This window comes from Cololabis saira, chromosome 19, assembly GCF_033807715.1.
Source record: "Cololabis saira isolate AMF1-May2022 chromosome 19, fColSai1.1, whole genome shotgun sequence".
Lineage (NCBI taxonomy): Eukaryota > Metazoa > Chordata > Actinopteri > Beloniformes > Belonidae > Cololabis > Cololabis saira.
The window spans coordinates 33,129,845-33,153,001 of NC_084605.1; the positions used below are offsets into that span (position 1 = coordinate 33,129,845).

At 39.0% G+C, this 23,157-nt stretch overlaps 1 protein-coding gene across 1 annotated transcript; it reads left to right on the forward strand.

Moving 5' to 3' along the window:
• Positions 1-370: 370 nt before the first annotated feature.
• med1 (mediator complex subunit 1) lies at positions 371-19,935 on the forward strand. The gene is made up of 16 exons (XM_061707670.1): positions 371-496; positions 3,927-4,033; positions 4,598-4,676; positions 5,607-5,661; positions 6,583-6,715; positions 6,939-6,967; positions 7,111-7,182; positions 7,451-7,522; positions 10,919-11,082; positions 11,222-11,333; positions 11,426-11,550; positions 11,653-11,780; positions 12,423-12,624; positions 12,739-12,834; positions 13,925-14,030; positions 14,108-19,935. The coding sequence occupies exons 1-16, from the start codon at positions 379-381 to the stop codon at positions 17,907-17,909; spliced, it is 5,400 nt and encodes a 1,799-aa protein (XP_061563654.1). The 5' UTR covers positions 371-378; the 3' UTR covers positions 17,910-19,935.
• Positions 19,936-23,157: the final 3,222 nt, after the last annotated feature.

Sequence of the window (23,157 nt, forward strand, 5' to 3'; positions counted from 1 at the left end):
TTTGTTCATGTAAAAAACAACACTTCAAGAGAAGTTTAAGAAAACAAAACAACAAAACAAAGACATTTCATCCTTTAGCACTTGATAACATGTGCAAAGAAATTTTAAACAACTATTCCAGTGTCTCCAGAGCTCAGAGTATCACACTAAACTTAATACCAGTGGTGTGTGACGAGAAGGAAACCTGCGTACAGGTCAAAAGTGCTTGAATGTCTCAGTACTCCTACTATTTACTACTGTAGTTCCCTGCAGGGAGCGGACTACGGAATCCGGGAGACTTGAATGTCTCAGTATTTACTCTACTCTTTACTACTGTAGTTTCCAGTGGAGCAGCGGACTACGGAAGCCGGGGCGGGGATTGAGAGCAGCGGCGGGACAATGGCGGCCGGGCCCGGGGCTTCTCTGCAGAGCAGTCCTGCCACGGAACTCTCTCTCTCGGTTCAGCAGGCTGGAAATCTCACCCTAGTAGATCGGACAAAGGCAGAAGATGTCACAGGTGCGGTCGGTTGTTGTTGGCTGTTTTACACGTTTTAAAACTGTTATTAACGAGGTATGACACTCTGGATGTGGCGACTGAGGCTAAACGTGGCTAACAGCTACACATGTTAAATGTAATCATACATGTAAAATTATGTCTGCAATCTTAATGGAAACACGGCTCTCAAGAACAACTGGTAAAATACCACATGACTTTTAGTCGGCTCGCTGTTCTTCTGTAGAAAGGTGGTAGCTTTGAGAGCTACAAGGCTAATTTAAGCAACTTGCTAACATAAAGTTTTAATAAACACAAACAATACACATTAGTCTCCAAAAGACAATAATGGCGAAAAAACAAGTCTGCTTTTCTTCATTATCTGGGGTTAAACAGCCCGTGCCGTCTATCCAGTTATAACAGTGTAGTAGCTCATGGTGACACATTGTTGTGGTCACAGATTCCTCTGACAGTCGGAGTTAATACGACTATTTCTTCCTTTTTGACTAACCTTTATATTGCTATGGACAAAAGAAAAACTCTTGACATTTAAAATTATGTTTTTTCAAGAATTACCTGGTCAAGACAGGTTGCAGCTGAATAGCAAGTAGTAATAAACACTTATAAACAGTACTGGAGTTGAGGGGGGATGAGGGGGGATGGCATCCCCCCCTGAAATAAAAACAGTCCAAATCATCCCCCTGTAAAACTGCCATCCCCCCTTTCCATCCCTTATGTCATTTCATCAATGAATGTGGTTTTACTGCTATTTCAACTTTGACAATTTTCACCTGTTTCAAGTAAATTTTCACTTGAAATAAGTAGGAAAATCTGCCAGTGGGACAAGATTTATCTTCTCATTACAAGCAAAAATATCTTGTTCCACCGGCAGATTTTTCTACTTATTTCAAGTGAAAATCTACTTGAAACAGGTGAAAATTGTTTTTTCCAGTGATGAGTCTTGTTTTAAGTGTAATGAGATTTTTTACTAAAATGAGACATTTTAACTAGAAATAAGACAAATATTCTTAAGATTTTGAGTTTTTGCAGTGATCCATGTTACTTATCCTGTGAAGGACAGAGTCATATTGATAAGTTCAGAAAACTGTTTTTAATTGTTGTGTTTTGATGTATTTGATGTAAGCCCAGTGGATATTTAAAGCTTACAGAAGGCTGCATTTAACTGCTGCTATGTCATTCCTGCTGTGTTTCTGCAGGTGTTTTGGTCAGTGCTATTATTTGTAATATATTATATTATTTGTAATCAGCACAAATTATCTGTCCCCATATGATAAAATCCACCATCCCCCCTGATTTTTTTTACAACTCGAGTACTGCTTATAAATACATGTAAAATGATCCTATAACCACAGAACCATCAATGAAAACCATCAGACTGACACTATCATAGACTGTAACTAGTTGCTTTATCTTAGCTACCTTTACATTTTATGTATGTACTATTGAATTTTGTGTACGATTAAGTGTCATGTATCAAAATAAGCATCAAGAAGTACTTTATAAACTAATCATTAACAATAAATACGCATAGTTCAGCTTCATTAGGTAAAAGTATTATTGAAGCCATAAAAGAAAATGTTTTAAATACATCTTTCCCAGAAAAGGATCCTGTTATTCAAATTTTATTGTATTTTTTGCAGTAGCAGATTTATGGAGGTTGATTACTGGTACTTCGTGATTCATTTCAATTCAGTATTACTTTATAAATTATTTGTTGCAGTATTATGTTATTATATTATAACCTAATGCACAAAAGATTAAATATTTTATAATTTGTAATGCAAGATACAACACCTCAAAGTCCAGCTGGTAAATAAAAATAAATAAATTGTGAAAATATGTTAAGGTCAAAATACTTTTAACTGCTTGTATCTAATAAGTAGTTGGTTATCTGTCATATCTTCAAGAGAATGCACCATTCAAGGAGAAACGTAGTCTTGAATACAAATAAGTACTACCTACAGATATTTATTTTGGTTTTGATTGTAGAATTTTTCTTGGTTTCAGTAACATTTTCAAGTGAAAAAGGGTTCTTGATTAAGAATAGTTGTTACTCAGAAATGTGTTGTTTTGGTCTAAATAGGTAAGCAAGGAACATTTTATTTATGTACTCTAGCACCTTTCAAGAAAAACAAATCACAACCTGCTTTACAATAAAACACAGGACAAAAATATAAAAACTAAGCCAAAGCAAGTTTAAACAGATGCATTTTTAGCTGTTTTTTAAAGAAGTTATCAGAGATGAAAGGAGCTCCAGAGGGAGCCGCCACTGCTGCAAAGGCCACCTTTAGTTTTCAGCCATTTTTGCTTCATAACAAGCAGACCGTGGTCACGTGATTTCAGGTACCTGCTGATGACGTAAGGCTGCAGAAGGTCTGTAATATAAGCTGGTACGCTATTATTTGAAGCTCTATGTGTTAATACCAAAATTTTAAAACACACTCTGTAGGGAGCCAGGGCGGCTGGATTAGTAAAGGAGGACGTGAAAACTCGTGAGATTTTTTTTTTTTTTACTTAAACATGTGACAATTGAGTTACAGTAATCGAGACATGATGAAATGAACGCATGAATGATCATTTACATTTCAGATCGTGTCACAATTGGACTTTTTAATGAATTTTAATGTGAGAATCCACGAAACAAACAGTTAAAAAAATGATCCCAAGGTTCCTCACTGAGGGATTAATAAATGAGGCAAGTGGGCCAGGAGTCTCTACTATCTTAAGGAGAAACCTGTCAGGGGCACAAACAAGGACTTCAGTTTTTGTATCATTCCGTTAGACAATTATTCATCCAACTCCTGACAGAATCCAAACACCTAAACAAGATCTTTTTCTTAAAAACATCCTGAGGTTTAAAGAAATGTAAAGCTGAGTGTCGTCAGCATAACAATGATAAGAAATGTCTTCAAAAGAACCTAAATTATGCTGCAAAGTGAGCAATAAAGAACTCACAACAGGCGTGATGATGAAGAAGACTGAAATTTAGCAGCAGCCACAGAAAATAATTTTCCAGATAGATAAGAGAAAACATTTTCAAAGCAGATACCCCAAACCAGTGAAAAATGACAGCATTCTTGAAATAATCAATGACTTGACCAGAGAGCAGATGAGAATTAATTATTGTGAGCAAACAGGAACCAATAGACTGGAAGACATACAGTATTTGAAAGGGGATGTATATAACACATCAATAGAACAAGAAGATGCCTTCATTGAGCCAACTAATCTGACCAACTCTGATAGAGAAACAGGTGACAATTTTTCTAAAATCAAGGGCCAAGCTGGACTAGGAACCGACAATGAGACAGCTGAGGGAGAACTTATCACAGTTCTGACATTTTCAATAAAATATATAGAGGTTTGGTAGAAATTTGAAACCACTTAATGTCAAGTTAACTTTTATCTAAAATATATTGTACCTTTTATTCAGAAGCAGAAAAGCAGGGTCGCATGGCTGTTCTGCTGGAGAAACTTCATGCCAAACACAATGCTTCTCGACCGTGGCAGGAAACCTACAAGGTTGTGCGTCAGGCCATGGTGAGACAAAGGCTTCTTACTTTACTTTAAATAATTGCTTTTCCTCAGTGCTGGATGTTTTTTGCATGTGTGGTTGGGCTGACTAGCAACTGCTTTTTACCTTAGGGAAAATTTGGAACTATGCACTTAAATAATAATCTATGATGCAAGTCACATAATCAGGAGTTGATGCCAACTCATCATTTTGATGAAGTCCCTCAACACTACATTCACGTATTTGTGAATTTATAAATTAATTTGATTCTTGCTTCCATTGAATGTTTGCAACCATCGTCTGATGCTCAGCTCCTAGCCTGCAATAATCGAGAAGCTGCAATATAATATACCAGTTTCGCATTTGCACAAGTGTCACATAGCCATGCAATAACTAAGACTAATTTTTCCCACATCACGGTGGAGTTCAGATTTCTTTTATAAAGTGCAATGGTGACATTTAAATATCAGACCAATTATGCTGACAAGGCCAACAGAGACTAAAGAAAGTTTCATCAGAATTTGTTTATGAAGCAGTTTTTTTTGTCTGGATTCTCATATCTCTTCTTTGCATCATGTCACAACTCTCAGGAGAAACGCGGTGGGATGAATGCAGCAGGTCACCAGCTCCTGCTCAACTGCTTGGAGACCCTGCAGAGAGCATTGAAAGGTACTGCAAACACAACTCAGGAAATCTTTTTGATACAAAAAATTACTTTTCTGCACCACACATCACTTGATGTGTTGTTTTTGATGATCTATTTTTTTTTTTGGGGGGGGGCACACGGACACGTTACCTGCTGCTGAAGTTAGCTTTCATCTTCACGGTAGTTTGATTAATATGGTGCAGCAGAAAGAATTATGCAGAAGATGCATAGTTCCATCTTTGTAAAAGAGTAGTGATTGTGCGCATTGATGTGATTAATTGTCACATGCACACATGCTTGTGCCTACATCATCCTCCAGCCCCCAGAGATGAAAAAGCTAAACCAGTTTTATTTCCGACCAATGAACATTTATAAACTGTTGAGGCAGTGTAATTGTGCATGGTAAGGGACAGAGCATAGTAATTATAAGTGAAAACTTTTTTCTGCAAACATATCAGTGTATAAGGCCTTATTTTATAGATATTTTTAAGATTTTACTTTTCCTTTCCTTAGATGAGATGCTACATGTATTTTTTTAAGAACATTTCTTATTATAAATCAACATCAAGGTTTAATATTCTTAAAAGTGGGGGAGCTGCATTAAGCCATTTTATTTTATAGTAGCTATATCATTATCTGTTAAACATGCAACCACTATAAACTTAGATACACTTAATAACATGGAATATAATAATACATTTTATTTGTAAAACACTTCACATTTCGAAACAAATCTTTAAGTGCTACAGGTAATAATATTAAAAAAATAAAAACTGATCCAAAACTTACTTCTCCTTTTTTAGTACCACACTGTATCCTTGGTATCTACCCAAGTAGATTCTGAAATTGTACTGAATTGAAATAAATCAACATTTTTAATTGTTGTCTTAATGTGTGAAGATTCCCTGCCATCATTTGAAACAGTCATATATATTTTTCTCTCCTTTTTTCAGTCTCCTCTCTCCCGTCTATGACAGATCGTCTAGAATCTATTGCTCGACAAAACATGTAAGTTACATTTTTTTTCAAGTTTTACTCGGGTGTTTGTGTGTGTATATGCGATTAATCAAAGTAAATGCTCAAATCATTTTATTCTTTTATTTTGTTAACCTTAAAAATATATCCAAACAATTATCTTTTGCTTTAAACAAATAGTGGTTGTTTTATTATTATATGTCAAAAACATGTCCTGAAAGTCTAAAGAGGGCAAACTTTGGTCCAACAAGCACAACTGATGTTGATCCAAGTAATTCTAACACAGAATAATTATAAGGTAATTATAGGTAATTTATAGGTAATTGTCACAGTGGTGACTGAGTAGGACCCAGATGCAGGAGACACGAGGAGACAGGAGTTCCAGGAAAACTAGATTTATTTACTTAAAAAAAAATCTAAAACATTAATTAGCTTGAATCACCAAAAGAAAATGAGAGACTAAACTTGAGAAAGCAGGACATGACACATGGCGGGAAGAAACAGTACGGACCAGCAGGGAGCAAGAGAAAGACGAGACAAGATATACGCAGAAGGCTGGACGAGACATAGGTGCACACGATCAGGGCAGATGGAAACAAGGGAATTCAAGACATAACTTAAACAAAAGGATATGGGATTTCAAAATAAAAACAAGAACTTAACTACCAAAACTGTGAAAAAACCCAAAACTGTGACATAAACTCAAAACTTTGACAGTAACACAAAATGCGCAGAAGGGAACTCTGGTATCCAACGCTAACATATAGCGAGCGTGCGCCTGTCATCTTCCAGACCAATCTTTGACAGTCTATCACAGCTGCAACGGTTCTTGCTTCCCCAAACTACAGGTTGGGCCGAGAGTCCTATTTCTTGAAATGTGTGTGCACTAATGTATTGTTTAAAAAATGAGTGATGTTAACCAGAATTATTTATTTGTTGGTTTTGTTTGTGCAGGTTGGGCTCCCATGTCAGTCCATCTGGGACAGAGTGCTACATCTCATCAGAAAAGTTTTATGTGGAGGTGCAGCTAGACCCAAGTGGGCAGCTTGTCGATGTCAAAGTGGCTCATCAGAGAGAAAACCCGACGGTCAGTATATTTTCTTTAAACTTAGTTAAGAAGAGTAAGCTATTGTTATGAGTTTTTGTTATTTTTTATATTTTTAGTTTTATGTTTTTACAATTTGAGAATGTCTACAAATGGTTGCATTACAAATTATGCTTACCTTTTTGATTTTATTCATTAATTTTATTATGCCAAGCTTCATAAGCATGAAAGAATATGATAATCTTGTCTTGTGTTTTGGTTACAGAGTTGTCCTGAGCTCATTCAGCATCTAAGGTTAGTAGAAAGAATAAAATGAATACCTTTCAATTCATATTTTCTCCATAAACAAACACTGATGAGGGTTCTTTCATTTCTTTCTTTTTTGTGAAAATTATGCTACCTTTAATAAATACTGTTTCAATGTTTTTCTTCATCAGGGAAAAGAATTTTGAAGAATTTTCAAAACATCTCAAGGGACTGGTTGATATTTACAAGCTTCCAGGAGACAAGTAAGCTGTCTTGTTGGCTATAAGACTTTAGTTTTTCAACAAATCCAACAAATGTTGTATCATCTCAGTTATCAAGGACATGTTTTATGAACCCCCACTAGCCTTCAGATCTGGATGCAGTCTAAATCAAACATATTTTCAAAACGTCATAAAATAGGATGTAGCACGATTAAAAGTGAATATTTTGTCAAAAGCCATACATTTTTGTGTATAGGTTTTGTGGAAAGCACATTTAATCATACTACTTCTATTAATTTCTGTGTTTTAGTAAACTGAAAAAGACATATATAGCTCTGCAGTCTCTGGAGCTTGATCTCACCAAGATGATGCACATGTATAGGTAAGTTTACAGAGATTTCAATACTTTATTTTTTCTTCCCCCATCACTTATATGTTCTTGGTATTTTGGGTGACCAATATTCAGAAAATGCTGAAATATGCTGTGGATATGTTGTATTTCACAAAGTCCTTCAGATCTTTCTTCTTTTTTTGGATTGTGTGCCTACCTTCTGGTAAAAAGCTGTTAAGTCTGTTCCCTGTTAACAGCAACATCATGATTATCCTCAGTGGGTTCAGGCTACAGCATACACTTAACCAGTTATCTTTAGTAACGCCCACTTCCAAGGGCGAGCGTCCAAGCTAAAACAACATGAGGAAGTAGCACTACATTACTGTAGATAGTTATTAGACCACGGTTTCTGGTAAACAAAACTTTATGAAATAAATAGGCTAGTTAATGATCTTTGCCAGGACCACAGAGGTTCGTCCACAAAACAGGCCTGAGAATGAGCTGTGAGCCATCTTGAAGATGGATCAATTAAATTGTGGTTAACTTTTTTTTTTTTGGTCCATAAGTTGTTTTAGACAGTTTCAGAAGCTCTGAGATGTTACACAGTACATTCATTGAACATTTGAATGCAGTGGCGGCTGGTGACAAAAGAATTTGGGGGGGCGCACTGGCGAGTGGGGATTACAACACAACTATAAACTCTATTTGAACATAAATGTTTTTGTTATTTTTTATTACATATACTGCATATACATATACATATACTACATATACATGTAGCATATTTTACATAAACATATTTAAATTTTTTTAAGTAACAAAATAACATATTTGAACCATTTTTCAGATTTTTTCAGTTATTATATAGAGATATTGACAGATATTGTCTGAAAAATGGTTCAAATATGTTATTTTGTTATTTGAAAAATTTAAAATTTGTTTTGTTGATGAGAAAATATGTTTCTCTATTTTTCTTATTTTTGTGAGGGGGGGGATATATATTGTTTTTCGGCACTACCTTGTTCTCTATAGCTGATATAACATGAATTATATATTATAGTATAGTTAAAGTATATTAGTGCGTGTGTGAATAAATAAATGAGACGTAAAACGTACATTTCTTTATAGAAAGGCGCTTTATGAAAATGAGTCCATTTACTTGTATTAGTTTACAGCGCAGTCTTGCCACATCCAATATGGCGGCGTCGTTGATGTATCGCAGCAGCTCCATGGGGTGGATACGGATACATGTCTATGGTTGTGACTCCGTTTGTAGCGGGTGACAGATACAGTCGCGCGTCTACACTGTCAGGGGTGTGACTTTGATTGACAGCTCATGAATCAATCAGATTGGATGAAGAATGACAGAAAACACGCTGATTGGCCACGGGCGCAGAGAGCTGTGCCCGGAGGAGAAGCTTTGAGTAACCAATTAGAGACCAGCATGAAGTCACATAGAAGAAAAGTATATGAACATGCAATACACACTCATTTGGCCGGCGCCCCTCGCCATTGAAACCTATGTATTTGGGTCTGCACAAAAAATAACTCTGAATAAACCCAGTATGGGATGGGAAGGCCCATACTGTAATTTTAATGGGGGCGGCGCCCTAGCGCCCCCTATTGACAAGCCGCCACTGTTTGAATGTGATCCCAACAGTTACGCTTCATGTGACGTGGTTTACATGAGTTCTTGAAATCATTGAAAATTGTTGAATTTTAATGTTGTTTCCAAGTTTTGAAAAGTGCTTGCATTTTATATACAGTTTTTGAAACTGCTTGCATTTTTTAACTTCTCTCTTTTATAGCAAACAGCTATCTTATTGAATAGTTTCCTCATTGAATATAAAAGTAGAATAATTCCTAAAGCCTGAAACGAAGATTGTTCCACCTGAACCTTGTATGTGCTTCTGTATGATCTTCCTGTGTTTTCACTTGTAATTACATCACATAAATTATATTTGGAGACGACAGAACCAAGTTGATGCAAGGATACCGATTTAATGACTGTTGGCTAGATAGACAACACATATAAGTTCAAAACATGGACGAGAGAAGGACTAAATCCGATCCTCTCAGCGATTCTCAACTGGTGAGTTAGGACCCAAAAGTGGGTCACAGACCCCTTTTTCAGTGAATTGCAGGCATTTGCCTCTGGTAAAGGTAAAAGTACATATTTTTTAATCTTTTAGGAACTACCAGTACGTCCCAGTTGATGTACTTTTTTATTCCATGTGAAAAACTGAACGAGTTGGCTGATTATACTATACATGACTGAATAGTTCAGTGCGGTTAAGTATTCAATGAGTGGCTGCTCAGCTAAAGCTACGCATTTTTGAGTCTGAACTATATTTTATTAAATAAACTTGGAAAGATTAAGGACTGGTGGTAGGTCTTGAAGCCAGCAGTTAAGAACCAGTGGACTGAATAATCCGAACCGAATACATTTGTTCAGTATTGTTCCGTTGTCCATAAAATGCTTCTGGCAGATGAATTTGTATCCTCTCTATAAGTACAAAATATACCTTACCATCTGGTGCTTAGTTTAACACTTAAAAGACATATACAAAAATAAAAATGATAGTTATTTTAAACAGGTCAAAAAAATGAAATAATTATTCTGATTGCATGTATTCATAAATATGTAATTAATCAAATCAAAATCAAATCAAACTTTATTTATATAGCACTTTTCATACAAATAATGAAACACAAAGTGCTTAACAAAAAAAAAAAACAAGAAAAACTTATTAATGCGCCCCCAAGCCCCCCCGTGCGCCCCCCCGTGCCCCAACCCTGAAGCGCACGGGGAGCCAATGCAGCGATTTTAAAACAGGTGTAATGTGCTCCCGCCCTCTGGTCCTCGTCAGCACGCGTGCGGCTGAATTCTGTAATAATTGTAGGTTGTACATGTTCTTTTTAGGAAGACCAGAGAGCAGGGCGTTACAATAATCTAAACGACATGAGATAAAAGCATGCATTAGCACCTCCGTGCTGGCCTGAGAGAGAAACGACAACTTGAGTAAAATGCTTGAATTAAAAAAAACAAAAAAATTAATGTGGGTAGTCACTCTTTTTGGTAAGCATTAAAAAATGCAATTCAATTCCTTTATTGTCATTATAAGCAGTGTGAACAACGAAATTAGATAGCAACTCTGTGGTGTTACAACAACATAAAAAAACACAGGACAATGAAATAATAAAAAGCATGTATCAACTAAGATCTGCTACTAAGCATGTATAATAATAAACAGTAAAACAGCTTTCATGTGGACCCTTGCTACTGTCATTATAACAGATAACTATGTAAACTATGTTAAATGTGACACAATCGCCAATTTGAATATTACTGTATAACAGAAACGATTCCAAATCGATGAGATAGAGACGGCTGTGCATGATGATCTGTTTGTGAAATGCAGTCATTTTTGTTTGTATTCTCTCTAGGTTAGCAAGCAATGCCAATACACTGAAAACTATTCTCCACGGGAGCGTGGGTTTCTTGACTGCCAAGAGTGGTGGCCATCTGGTTTCTCTTCAGTGCTACGTGTCCCCGTATGACATATTTGATGAAGAAACTGGTACACAGCTCAACTTAACGGACAACAATGGCAAGTGCATTAATGACATCAACCAGAAGTGTCAGTTTAAACACACATACACACGTCATTAGCCATATGATTTGCTGATGATGGCATTTATCCTCTGTGATTTGTGACATGTCTATATATGGACACTTGTTATTTGCAGTCCCATGTTCTCTGGGTGTCAGTGTCTCTGTGACTATTGAGGGAACTTCTGCTGTGTACAAGCTCCCAATCGCTCCACTCATCACTGGTTCGCATCCAGTTGACAACAAAGGGTACGAGAATTTACTTCATTTTGTCAAGTTTATCTGGAAATGAACGTAAAGATTCAAAGACAGGCTGATATATTGATTTTTCTGCATTATAGCACACCTTCTTTTTCCACTGTAACCAACTCCAACTGTGTGGACCTGCCAGCTTGCTTTTTCCTCAAGTTGAACCGCCCCATACCTTTCTCACTTTCCTTTATAATGAGGATGGGAAATGCTACTTGTGAGTTTATCACATTAATACTGACTTATCATAAATATGTACTTAAGTGGTTATGCTTGCTTTGTTTCAAGAATTTGGGTTTAAATGTTTTTCTCTCCCCAGCAATCCCAGTGTTTGAGACTCCACCCAACGTCTCATCACTCTACCAGCTGATTGTTCAGAGCCAGCTCCAGCTTCAGGAGGAGGGCAGCTCTCTACCCACACCCTTGAACAACATGCACTTTTATTCTGTGAGCTGAAATACTCAATATTTTATCACATATCAGTTATTTTGTTTGATAATCTTAGGGATATTTGTACTTACTTTTTATTTAGATAGCTCTTCACATCCAGCTTATGTAACTTGTTTTTAGTCTTTGTCACTTTGTTCACATTTTGAACAGAAAGATTACCTGCTATAAAATAATTTATTTCTTCTTTTTTTTCCAACTTTTTTTATTGGGTTTTGCAGATGTATACAATTATATCAAAACATTTACAGAGTTAAGCACACATTTTTCTTTTAGGAAAAAACAACAGAAAAATAAAGTGGTCACTTACGTATTGCAGCATACCCGAACAACCTATATAAAACTAGAACAACCACAATAAAAAATAAATAAAAAATATATAAAAAATTAAAATTAAAAATAAAATAAATAAAAGTAAGACAGAAATAGACAATTGCAAAAAATAAATATAAAAAAAAGCAAAAGAATTTATTTCAAAACTACTTTAAGTAAACTTTCTCAAGTCTATTTTATGATGTCTCTGATGTATTTTCTTTGCATACATTTAGAAAAAATACAGCCAGAACAAAGACAACTGAGGTTGCTGATTAACTGCGGTTATTTTCTATGCAGTGATTAATGTCTTTTTTTTTTCTTTTACAGGTCTTGCCTGACCAGCAGCACTGTTATTTCCTGAATGGCGATGCTCCAGTCCAAGATGGCCATTCTCTTCAAGGATCAATGGTGTCCAAGATCCCTTTCCGCCACCCAGCACAAGTGCCGCTCTTGCTAGACATCATTCGCCACCAGGCAGTCTATAATACCTTGATAGGCAGTTGTGTCAAAAGAACTTCTATCAAAGAAGGTATCTATTTCACATCTGATTGCATGTATAAACAGTCATAACTTGTGATCTGTTTTCTTTATTTTTATATATATGACTTCAAATGATTCAGCATATTTGCTTGTGTTCTGGCAGACAGTGCAGGCCTGTTGCAGTTTGAAGTTTGCCCTCTCACAGACTCAAGTTTCAGCGTCTCCTTTCAGCATCCAGTCAATGAGTCATTAGTCTGTGGTGAGTACTGTGTGAGCTTATATTTTTTTGTTTTGTCTTTTTAGAGAATGCCTTATCCTACAATAATTAAAGTTGTAGTATGTAGGATGTGATAACATATATAAGCATAATTTGTTAACATTAAAATACAACCCATCTAACTCCCAACTACAGACAGACATGACATTCCAATCAGAAGCCCCTATTTGGCTTTTCCCATCTTGGCTACTTTAGTGAAGGGTTACGTAGCATCTTGGTATATAAATGGGCAAACCCTAAGGTAACAAAAACTAAATTATCTGTCATTTAATTTTATACAAGTGTCCCGACGTCTTATGCACTAGCATTTAGTGTTATACTCACATTAACACAGTAAGCTTGCATCAAAGTCTGTACCCCCTTCAACTGCAAATTTAAAAAAAGTTTACTTTCCTCAGTTTTTATTTATGTTTTGTAAGCTTGAAATTCTCCCTGTGATGGTTGAGGGAAAAAATAGTTTGAATCCATCTGTTTCGTCTTCCTCCTTGCGTTTCCTTTTGGTCCAGGCCTACATATTTGCATTTTCAACTTGAATGGATAAACAAATAAAAATAAAAAGTTGAAAAACATTAACATAAACTTGTGGGTTAGCACATTAATAACCTATCCAAAAAAAGGAGGTCCGCATCCTTATGCTTTCTCTAGATAAAATGTCCACTTTTGCCATCTCTTCTCAAATACCTTCCCTCAAATCCAGGATATGGGTCAGTCTTTCCATCGTCCATATTTCTTTCGTAATATCCAGCCACTGTTTTAGAGTAGGTGATTCAGGTTTATACCAGCTTCTAGTGATGGTTTTCCTAGTAGCTGTAAGGAGAGTCTTAACCAACCAGCGATCCTCTGCCTGCACTACCGTTGCAATGTGACACAAGTATAAGACAGTACACGTCAATGGAATCTCATACCCAAGTACTTTTGTCAAAACTGAATGTACATCTTTCCAGAAAAATTTCACTTTTTCGCAATTCCAAAAAATATGTGCATGATGTGCATTTAAAGAACCACATTGTCTCCAGTATTGGTCTTTTTCTAAAGCCAAAGTACCCTTTGCTATCACACGTCTTTCCTGTAGTGGTGATGGAGGTGTCTGAAACCAGAGAAGTGACCTGCAGGCTTTTTAAAGGACAGTCAGATGCTCTGATCTGTACCGATGAATTCATAACCAAAGTGGTCCAGAGGTGAGATGATTATTTCATCTTTAATTCAATAACATGCACGTTAAGTGTTTAAGGTAATTCTCTCATTTCTGTTGTAGATGCATGTCCATACCTGTTACCATGCGAGCCATCCGGAGGAAAGCTGAGACCATCCAGGCAGACACTCCAGCTCTCTCGTTAATTGCGCAGACAGTGGAAACAATGGTGAAAAATAACTTGGCACCATCCAGTAGTCCCGCCTATAACATGGCAGCAGGAGATGGCATGGGGCTCCCTGGCCTAACAGGGAGCAACACACCCACGGGTGCAGGACCGATCTCTACTCTGTTTGGAATGCCCCGTACGGAGAGGCAGGGCCCGGGAGGAGAGTGTCTCACCCCGGGAGGGAGCTCGGGCCAGCAACAGCAGCAGGGTCAAGGTCACTCAGATGACTACAACAAAGTCACTCAGAATCCAATACTGACAAGTCTCTTACAGATAACTGGAAGTGTGGGATCCAGTCCCAGCTCCCAGAATGCACCGCCACCCCACCAAACTCCACCCCCAACATCGTCTCCTGCCAGCAATACAAAAAATCATCCAATGTTAATGAACTTATTGAAAGACAACCCCACGCAAGATTTTGCAGCACTGTATGGTTCGAGTCCATTAGAGAGACAGAATTCTTCATCTGGTTCCCCACGGCCAGATGGCATGGGCGGAGCCTGCCCCGGAGGTAACGCAAAGGGGAAGAAGAAGAATCGACTCCGGGTAAATGAAAAAGGTGGAGGTGGACCAGGAACAAGTGGTGGACCTGGCGGGATGGGCATGAAACCTCAACACTCCTCTATGCCGCAGCATCACCAGCACCATTCAGTTACTCATGAGGACGACTTCCACCGGGAGCTGCTCTCCATGGACGTGGACGCTTCTCAGAACTCTATCTTTGATGTTAATCTAACCGGTGACGGCCTTGATACACCCCATAGCATCACTCCAGCTCCCAGCCAGTGTGGAACACCACCCCCTGTCTCCAGCATGCCTTACTCACAAGCTCATGTCCAGTCTCAGCAGCCGGCAGGTGCTGCACCACCTCGCATGGTCCGCCTATCCAGCTCTGATAGCATTGGACCCGATATCACAGAAATCCTGCAAGATTTACCCGAGCAAACTGGCAAAGGCAGCAGTGGCAGCCACGGGCAGCACCCCACGGGCAGCGGTGGAGAAGATGGAGGCCCTCTGGGTACTCCCAACCGTGACTCCTCCAGCTCTGGTCAGGGAAGTGCAGTGTTTGACTCAGCTGACATCTTTAATGCCAATAGCAATGAAAACCCCTTTACAGATGCAGCTGACCTTATTGCTGAGGTAGGAGTGGCTGCGACTGCTGCCACCCCCAACAGTGACACTTCTTCCACCAACTTCTTTCCTGACGCATCAGACTTCAACCCTGACCTTCTGACCTCAGGCCATGGTTTCTCCCAAAACTACTTTGATGACAGCTCTCCGAGTGCTGATGGAGACATGGACCTGGTCAAAGGCTTTGGGGGAAGCAGCCAGCAGAATACTCCAGCGGGAACTCCTCAGAATCCCACTCCACATGGACAGAGCACCCCAGAACCCTCACTGAAGGATCCATTTGATATGGGCATAGTGTTTGGAGGCAGCAGCGGTGGGGGTAAACCCCCTCTGGGGCATGCTCCAGACTTGGGAGACACAAATGGTGCAGGGTCGCAGAGTCCCCTCATGATGGGGCTTGGTGTCGGCTGTACTGATTTCAAAAGTTCAGAACCCAAAGTTAAACAACAGCAGGGTATCGTACGGCCAAAGGATGACAATGGGGGCAGTGGAGGAAGCAGTACCGGGGTTGGGATGGGAATAGGGAGTAGCTCAACAGAGGGGAAACAGGTTAAAAGAAGCAGGACCCCATCTAGTGAGGGAAAGTCCAAAGAGAAGCCTCCAAAACGCAAAAAGCTGGATCCCGATGGAAAGTCCCCCTCTCACAGCTCAGGAGGGCGGCCTTACACGCCCCCTAGTGGAGGTTCAGGCTCCGGGGGAAGCATAAGTGGAGGAGGCTCGAAGTCTCCTGGCAGTTCAGGAAGGTCGCAAACTCCCCCCGGAGGTGCCACACCTCCAATTCCCAAAATAACTATTCAGATCCAAAAGGGAACCATAACTGGTGGGAAAACATCGTCCCACAGTGGCTACACCTCCAGCAGCTCTGCAACGAGCAGCACGGGGAGTGCAGGAGGAACCGGCGGGAGCAAAAGCCACCATTCACACTCCTCTTCTTCTGGGAAGATCAAGTCTAAAGAAGGATCGATGAATCAAGGAAATAACTCCAAGCCAGGGGGCGCTGGAGGAAGTGGTGGCTCATCTCAGTTAAAAGGTTCCTCTCAAGGAATGGGCATTGGCAAGCCGGGGTCCTCCCCCATCACTAAACACGGCTTGTCTGGGCCCGGTGGAACTGGAGGGGGAATTGGAGGTGGTAATAAAATTAAACCTCAAGGAGGAAAGCCTCCTGGGTCACTCATGAATCCCAACATAAAGCCCAACATCTCCCCCTCCCATTCCCGCTCCAGCAGCTCTGGGGATAAATTGTCCTCCCCGATGAAAATGCAGCAGTCCCAGGTTCCAGGAACCCCTCCTTCTTCTAAGGCCAAGTCTCCAATGGGCTCAGGAGGCGGCAGCTCTGGTGGGTCAAAGTCTTCCTCCGGTGGAGGTACGAGTTCACAGAAGCCAATCGGTGGGGGCTCTTCCTCTGGTTCCACGTCTTCCTCTTCATCCTCCAGCTCCTCGTCTTCCTCTGGTTCTATGGGCTTTTCTGGAGGCTCCCAGTCTCAGTACGGGAGTGGAGGTGGAGGGGGAGGAGGAGGCTCAGGTGGAGGAGGTGGAGGAGGTAGTGGCGGTGGTGGTGGAGGAGCTGGTCAGAACAATTCAAATAACCCCAATGCCAAAGGGAAGTCCCCCAGTCGAAACAAAAAACCCTCTCTAACAGCCGTCATCGACAAGCTGAAGAGTGTGGGTGGAGGAGGAGTGGAGGACGGGTGTGAGGTCGGGCCGCCGGCTGGGGGAACTGGTTCAACTTCTGCTCCCGGTGGGCCTGGAAGCGTTCCTAGTGGATCTACCAACATGGGCTCTTCCAAGCATTCGTCATCCTCTCAAAGCGGAGAATATAAGCGTGAAAAGTCTGATAAAGAGGCAAAAGCCAAAGTATCGGTTTCTGGTGGGAATAGTGGGGATAAGAAGATGATGGACCCAAAAGCAGGTGGAGGAGGTGGGAACACTCTTGCCAAAATTATCATTAGTAAACCAGATGGTGGTTCACCGAGCATCAAGGCTAAATTAACACTTCAAAAAGCGAGCGAAGGCTCTAATGACTCTATGCGTCCACAAATTTCTAGCCTGAAAGCTTCGCCCCTCTTCAGCGGCTCTACTCCCAAGCATGACCGCTCGTCGCCCAGCCACAGCCGCTCACCCGGATACACCCCGCTCAATAACGACAGCGAGAGCGAGTCGGGCAGCAGCTCGGTGGCAGAGAAGTCCCACCAGAACAGCCCCAGCTCAGATGACGACCAAACCATGCGCCCCCTCCCGCCTCAGGATTACATGAGCTCCATGTCCCTCAGCTCAGGAGAGAAGCACAAAAAACACAAGAAGGAGAAAAAGAAGCAAAAAGAAAGAGAACGCGAAAGAGACAGAGACCGAGAAAGAGACAGGGAGAAGGAGAAAAAGAAGTCCTCTGTATCCATGGGGCCGTCCTCACATCCAATCAAAACAGACAGTTGGTCACGGTCCCCCATCTCCGCTTCAGATTCATCTCTGTCCATGCTCGGCTCCGATCGGCCGTCCCGGTCCAGCCCAATGTACATGAGAAAAGAGGATGACGACCTCATGGACTCGGCCCTCATCGGGAACCTTTGATCTAAGCTGGATCAGATATTTTAGGATTTTGTTGCATTTTAACACATGCCTTTTAACATGCAAAGTTAACTTCTATTTATTGAACTCAAGCTGCAAACTCAAACCTGAAAAGGAAGTCTTAGCTCTGAGTGATCTTTGGCCTGAAAAATGTTTATTTTATTGTCCTTTTTTTAATCGTATGACTATCATGTAACGTCATATGATTGAAATTCAACTTTTATTGGATGCAACATGTCCAAGGCCACCTCACAGTACCAGCTTACAATAGCTGTACTACAGAAGTGGGTTTGAACAGTACATTTTCTGTGAAGTGGATGTTATTTTTGTCTTTTCTGTGACATCAGAAGGTTTTTACTGTCGTGTTCTTTACAAATACATCTTTAAAAATGCATATGTCGTTAAAGACATACCAGATCATTACGATATTGTATGTTCTCAAAAAAAACCTTCATAAATATCCGATGGAAATGTGCTGTAAAGCGATTAAAAGTGCAGTATCCTTTTGTCTTATTTTTCAGATACAAGAGAAAATGTTTAGATTTTGCTACATAGTGATGTGTTCATGTGTAAGTTAGTGTAGGTTAAACATGAGAAGGAGAAAGATGGACAAAGACATACTGTTTTGCTTTTTTAAAATTGTTTAGAAGCTTGAAATAAACTTTTCACTTCTGGAAAAGTGTCAGCATACAGACTTCATTCCTTGTTTAAGTAAGAAGAGCAAAATAATGGTTTGCTCACCGAAGAAGAATCATTTTAAATCTATTAACATAAAAATTCAATAGGTTTTCTCACTTTGTTGAAATGGGTTATCGTAGCTACACTAGATGGCAGTAGAGTATCAGACTGCTATGTCACAACAGATTTTCATGGTGATTTGTCAAGAATTAAATGTCTCCAGAGGTACATCATGAAGGTTAAATGGTTTTTCTTGTCTGTGTTCGCAGTTATTATAGAAGGTTATTTGTGAACTCATGATACAGCTAGCCATGACTAAAGATATGTAATAAACAACCAAGAGCTCAGAGAAAAATGAATTAGGATGGTTATAATGAAATGGAACTGAAATCATCTCAACCACTCAGTTTATGGCATGCAAATCTTAGAGACGGAGATACAATGAGAGTTCAGTTACAATGACTGAACCTCTAAAGCCCTGGTGCAAATACTCACTCAAGCATTATCCAGGAAAAACAACCCCTGAGAGATTAGGACTGTACCTTGTTAAAAAAATCATCAAAATGATTTAGATGGCATAATGTAGAACAGGGGTCACCAATCCTGGTCCTCGAGGGCCGGTGTCCTGCATGTTTTACATGTTTTGCTGCTTCATTGCACCGTGATAAAAGTGACTGTGTCGTTAAGAGAATTGTGCAGACCTCAATGACAAGCTGATGACGATGATTAATTAGAATCAGGTGTGTTAAAGCAGAGAAAACTCTAAAACATGCAGGACACCGGCCCTCGAGGACCAGGAGTGGTGACCCCTGATCTAGAAAATGAAAATAGTCTCACAACTTGAGACCTAAAGCTAAGGATTTGATATACTGCATATAAAGCTATTTTCTCGGTTTGAATAGTTATTTTTGTATGATTGTGCTTAAGATACAAAATGCGCAAAAATGTTTCTTATTTTTGTTACCACGTTAAACAATGATGTCAATTTATGACTTAATGCACGTCTGCCAGCATTAACCAAGTCAACTAGGCTCTTCTTGCATTATATGGCTTATTTTCAATACTGAAATGTTAAAGTAAATCAGAAAAAATATGTCAAAATCAATGTAACATTTTCCTGAAATGAAGGCATTTTATCCACTGTGTCTCCAAAGACATAACATATGAAATACAAAATGTTTCCAGTCAGCTGATCGCTTGACCTGTAGCCTCATCACCTCACTTTTTCTTCACCGGGTTGTTTTCCCATCCCTAGACGCCATAACATTTATTGATTTCTGAAGGTTGCTAGAATGTCATCACTGTCATTGTCAACCTTAGAATCACACATTTTACAGATACTAAGCTGCACCACAGTATGCAAAAAAAAAAGCTTTTTAACTTTATATATTTTCTTACTGTTGTCATTAATAATGTAATACTGTAAACTGTGCAAAACTCATAGCACACGCCTCACGCCCCAAATAGAAGGAGATCACACTAATTCCTACCTTTGTATTCAGTGCCTTTAAATTCCGTACATATTTTTCACACTATGTCTTATTTGTATCTTAATAAAATTGATGATCACATTGGGCTTCTATTCTGGCCCTCTGAACACATTTAAACTTAGTGACAACAAATTTGTGAGTAAATATAGCAAAACAAAATTAATGGTATATAGATGATAAATTAAATGTTGATGTGTTAGGAAGAGCAGAGGTATATTACGTTTCCATGTTTGAGTATTTATTTTCTATTTTTCTTTCATTCTGATACTGCAGTACTATTTTACAACAACTGAATTCAATTCTAGCAGAGCATTTTACCTTTCAAATGACCGATGAATAAAAGATCACCTGATACTCTGAGCTCCTGTGTTTCTCTCCTCTGCACCACCTTGACTCTATGTTTCCTGTCAACCTTCTGATACCCCTGACCTGTTCTTTTCTACAGCACAGCCCATTTTTCTGTGGATGACCCTTCCACCAAACGATGTGACAGGTTGAAATAATAAAAAAAACACACAATCTGTGATTTAATGAATCATTCAGATTCACTTCTAGTGGAAACTCCACTATTATTGTGTGCCACGTCTTGAGATTGCCAGGTCTAGTTCTCACATTTGCCTACTCCGGCTGTGTTTCTGCTTTTCTCCCTGAAACCCCCATTGGCAGCTACAAGTTCTTCACTTTTTCTTCATGGGTCTCAAGATACGTAAAGACAAATTATTTAAGCTGGAGCCATGCTCCTTTGTTCTGCAAGATGTTCTCTGTCACAATGTTATCACCTTTTCATTTGGTTAGATTTGTATTGAGGCGCACAGCTGCAGGCTGTGAAATTCAGACTGCAAGTTCTGCAAATGACTATCACCCTCCAGCACATAAGGAAGGGCTGCAGTTCATGGCAGCTCATGTGTGGCATAGCATGGAAATGAGCTCCCAGCTTTTCCTGTAGAGAGGAAAGGTTTATAGCTGCAGAATGTGATTTCCAAAGCAAGAAGAGAATGATATGAAAGGAACAGGAAGTAAAAGGGGCGATGAAGGAGAAGAGAGTAAAGATTTATTTTCAGTCTTAGAGTGCAAGCATTCTTAAATATTATACCATGAGAGCTACAGAAAAAAGCGTATACTCTGTGATGTTCAGCAGCAGCTTACAGTATGGCTGCAATGGACCATTTTATCATATAAGGCTAATACTGAAAAAAGAGGGAAAAATTCAGTAATAGATTGAAATGATATAACTGATCCAGTTAATATTTTGTCCGTTTTCTTCCTTGTCTGTTTAAATTATTTGTTTCTGATTTTGTAAAGTTATCAGCAGCTTGCAATCATGATCTTTACAGTATACAGTTAACGGTAATGTGGCTTTGCAGGGGTTTTTTTTTAATGCAGTGCTGAGTTTTATTTTCTCTCTGATGCTTTAGTTTTGCTGAGGAAAACTAAAATGACTGGCTATAAAAACTGTACGCTTGTGAAACATCAGCAAAACAGAAGGAGGTGAATGTATGCCTTAGTTTACGGATGTGGTGTGGCAGCTGCAAGCATCCAAGGAACCACAATTACTGCATGAATTATCCCAAAAATATATTATATATATGACAAATGTGTATTAATAAGTATATAAATAGAAGCTATGGTGCATCTTAGTTATCTAGTTGCAGCTAATGCATCTAAAGTTGTGGTAACATTCAAAATATTGTCTTTTAGTTAGTTTTCAGCACCATGGAGAGTTCTCCAACACACAACAAGTTCTTAATAATTATATGATTATCATGCTTTGCATGTGTCTAACTAAAGATAAATATAATCAACATCCAATTTTGAACTTGAACATCAGCTCTTGCCATTTCATTCAAACTTTGATTATTTGTATGCTCTTCTGTGAATAGTTTCCTCAATCTGCTACATACTGAAAGATAAGTGTTTTTTTCCTTTTCTTTTTTCCTCACACAAAAAGGCACTTCCAGCAGAAAACCTATAATTTTAAGTTTTAGTAATTTAAGCAGAAAATGCCATTTTCTGCCTCTATAGGTGAAAGCCAGAGCTGGGACAAAGTTACAGTACCATATCAGATCTAGTCACAAAATACAGTATTCTATCAGCTGTCGAAACAATCTCCTTTACTGCACAATGAATCAAAAGCATCAAATAGAACCATCTGCAAAAGTAGATACTGAGAGCCTTGCTAGAGTGGCTCTTTTTGCCTGTGTCCACCAATTGTTCTTCCTGTCAGCAGTTGTATTTGCACATGAAATGTATTTCTTTGAGTTGTATGTGACACAAATTAATAGCAGAGTCTGTTAAATGCAAACTCTGTTGACCCAATAATCCCTCCAAGTTTGGAGTTTGAGTCAGCAAGAGTCAGTGCCAACACCTCGTGGATGTTGAACAAAATCCCCAATGTCACTGTCGGCAACTGTTCATCCACTCTACTAGCCCTTTGTTTTACCAAGTGTCAATTTCCTCTGTGTCACAGCCACTGCTCCTGATAATCCATCATTTTCTAAATATCTTTGGAAGAATATCACTTTGTAAACCCTACACACTCTTAAATAATGTACTGCTTGCCTGTAATGTTAAATTGTAGAGATTTTACTGAGTATTGGGCCTACTTCTTCACTTCCTTATGTTACTCCTTTATGGATTTACATTTTTCATACTTTTGTAAAATCATAGAATGCAATTATCACTGAACAATGTAATTGTGACATAGGTTTTCTAAAGAGTGGTTTTAAAGTATCTTATTACTCATGGAGTGCCAAGATGGAACTGGGTGGAACAAACAGACCTGGGAAGCTGACAGGGAACAAACCCTACTTATGTTGATCAAAGTTAACTATAATATATACATTTACCTCATGTGGTATAAAGAAATTCACCCTGCTCCATCGCAGTACTGTCATAGACATGAAATACAGCTAGATATCTAAGTTGATCTTATATTAATGGCATTTCATTTTTGTGTAAAACACTTCAATTTCTTTTTTCTTTTTTTCTTTTGAATTCATACTTCTGCCAATGTTGTTTTTGTGGGCTGTTGCACTTTTACAACATCAATATTTTATGTGTCCAAGTGCTAAGCCAACTGCAGA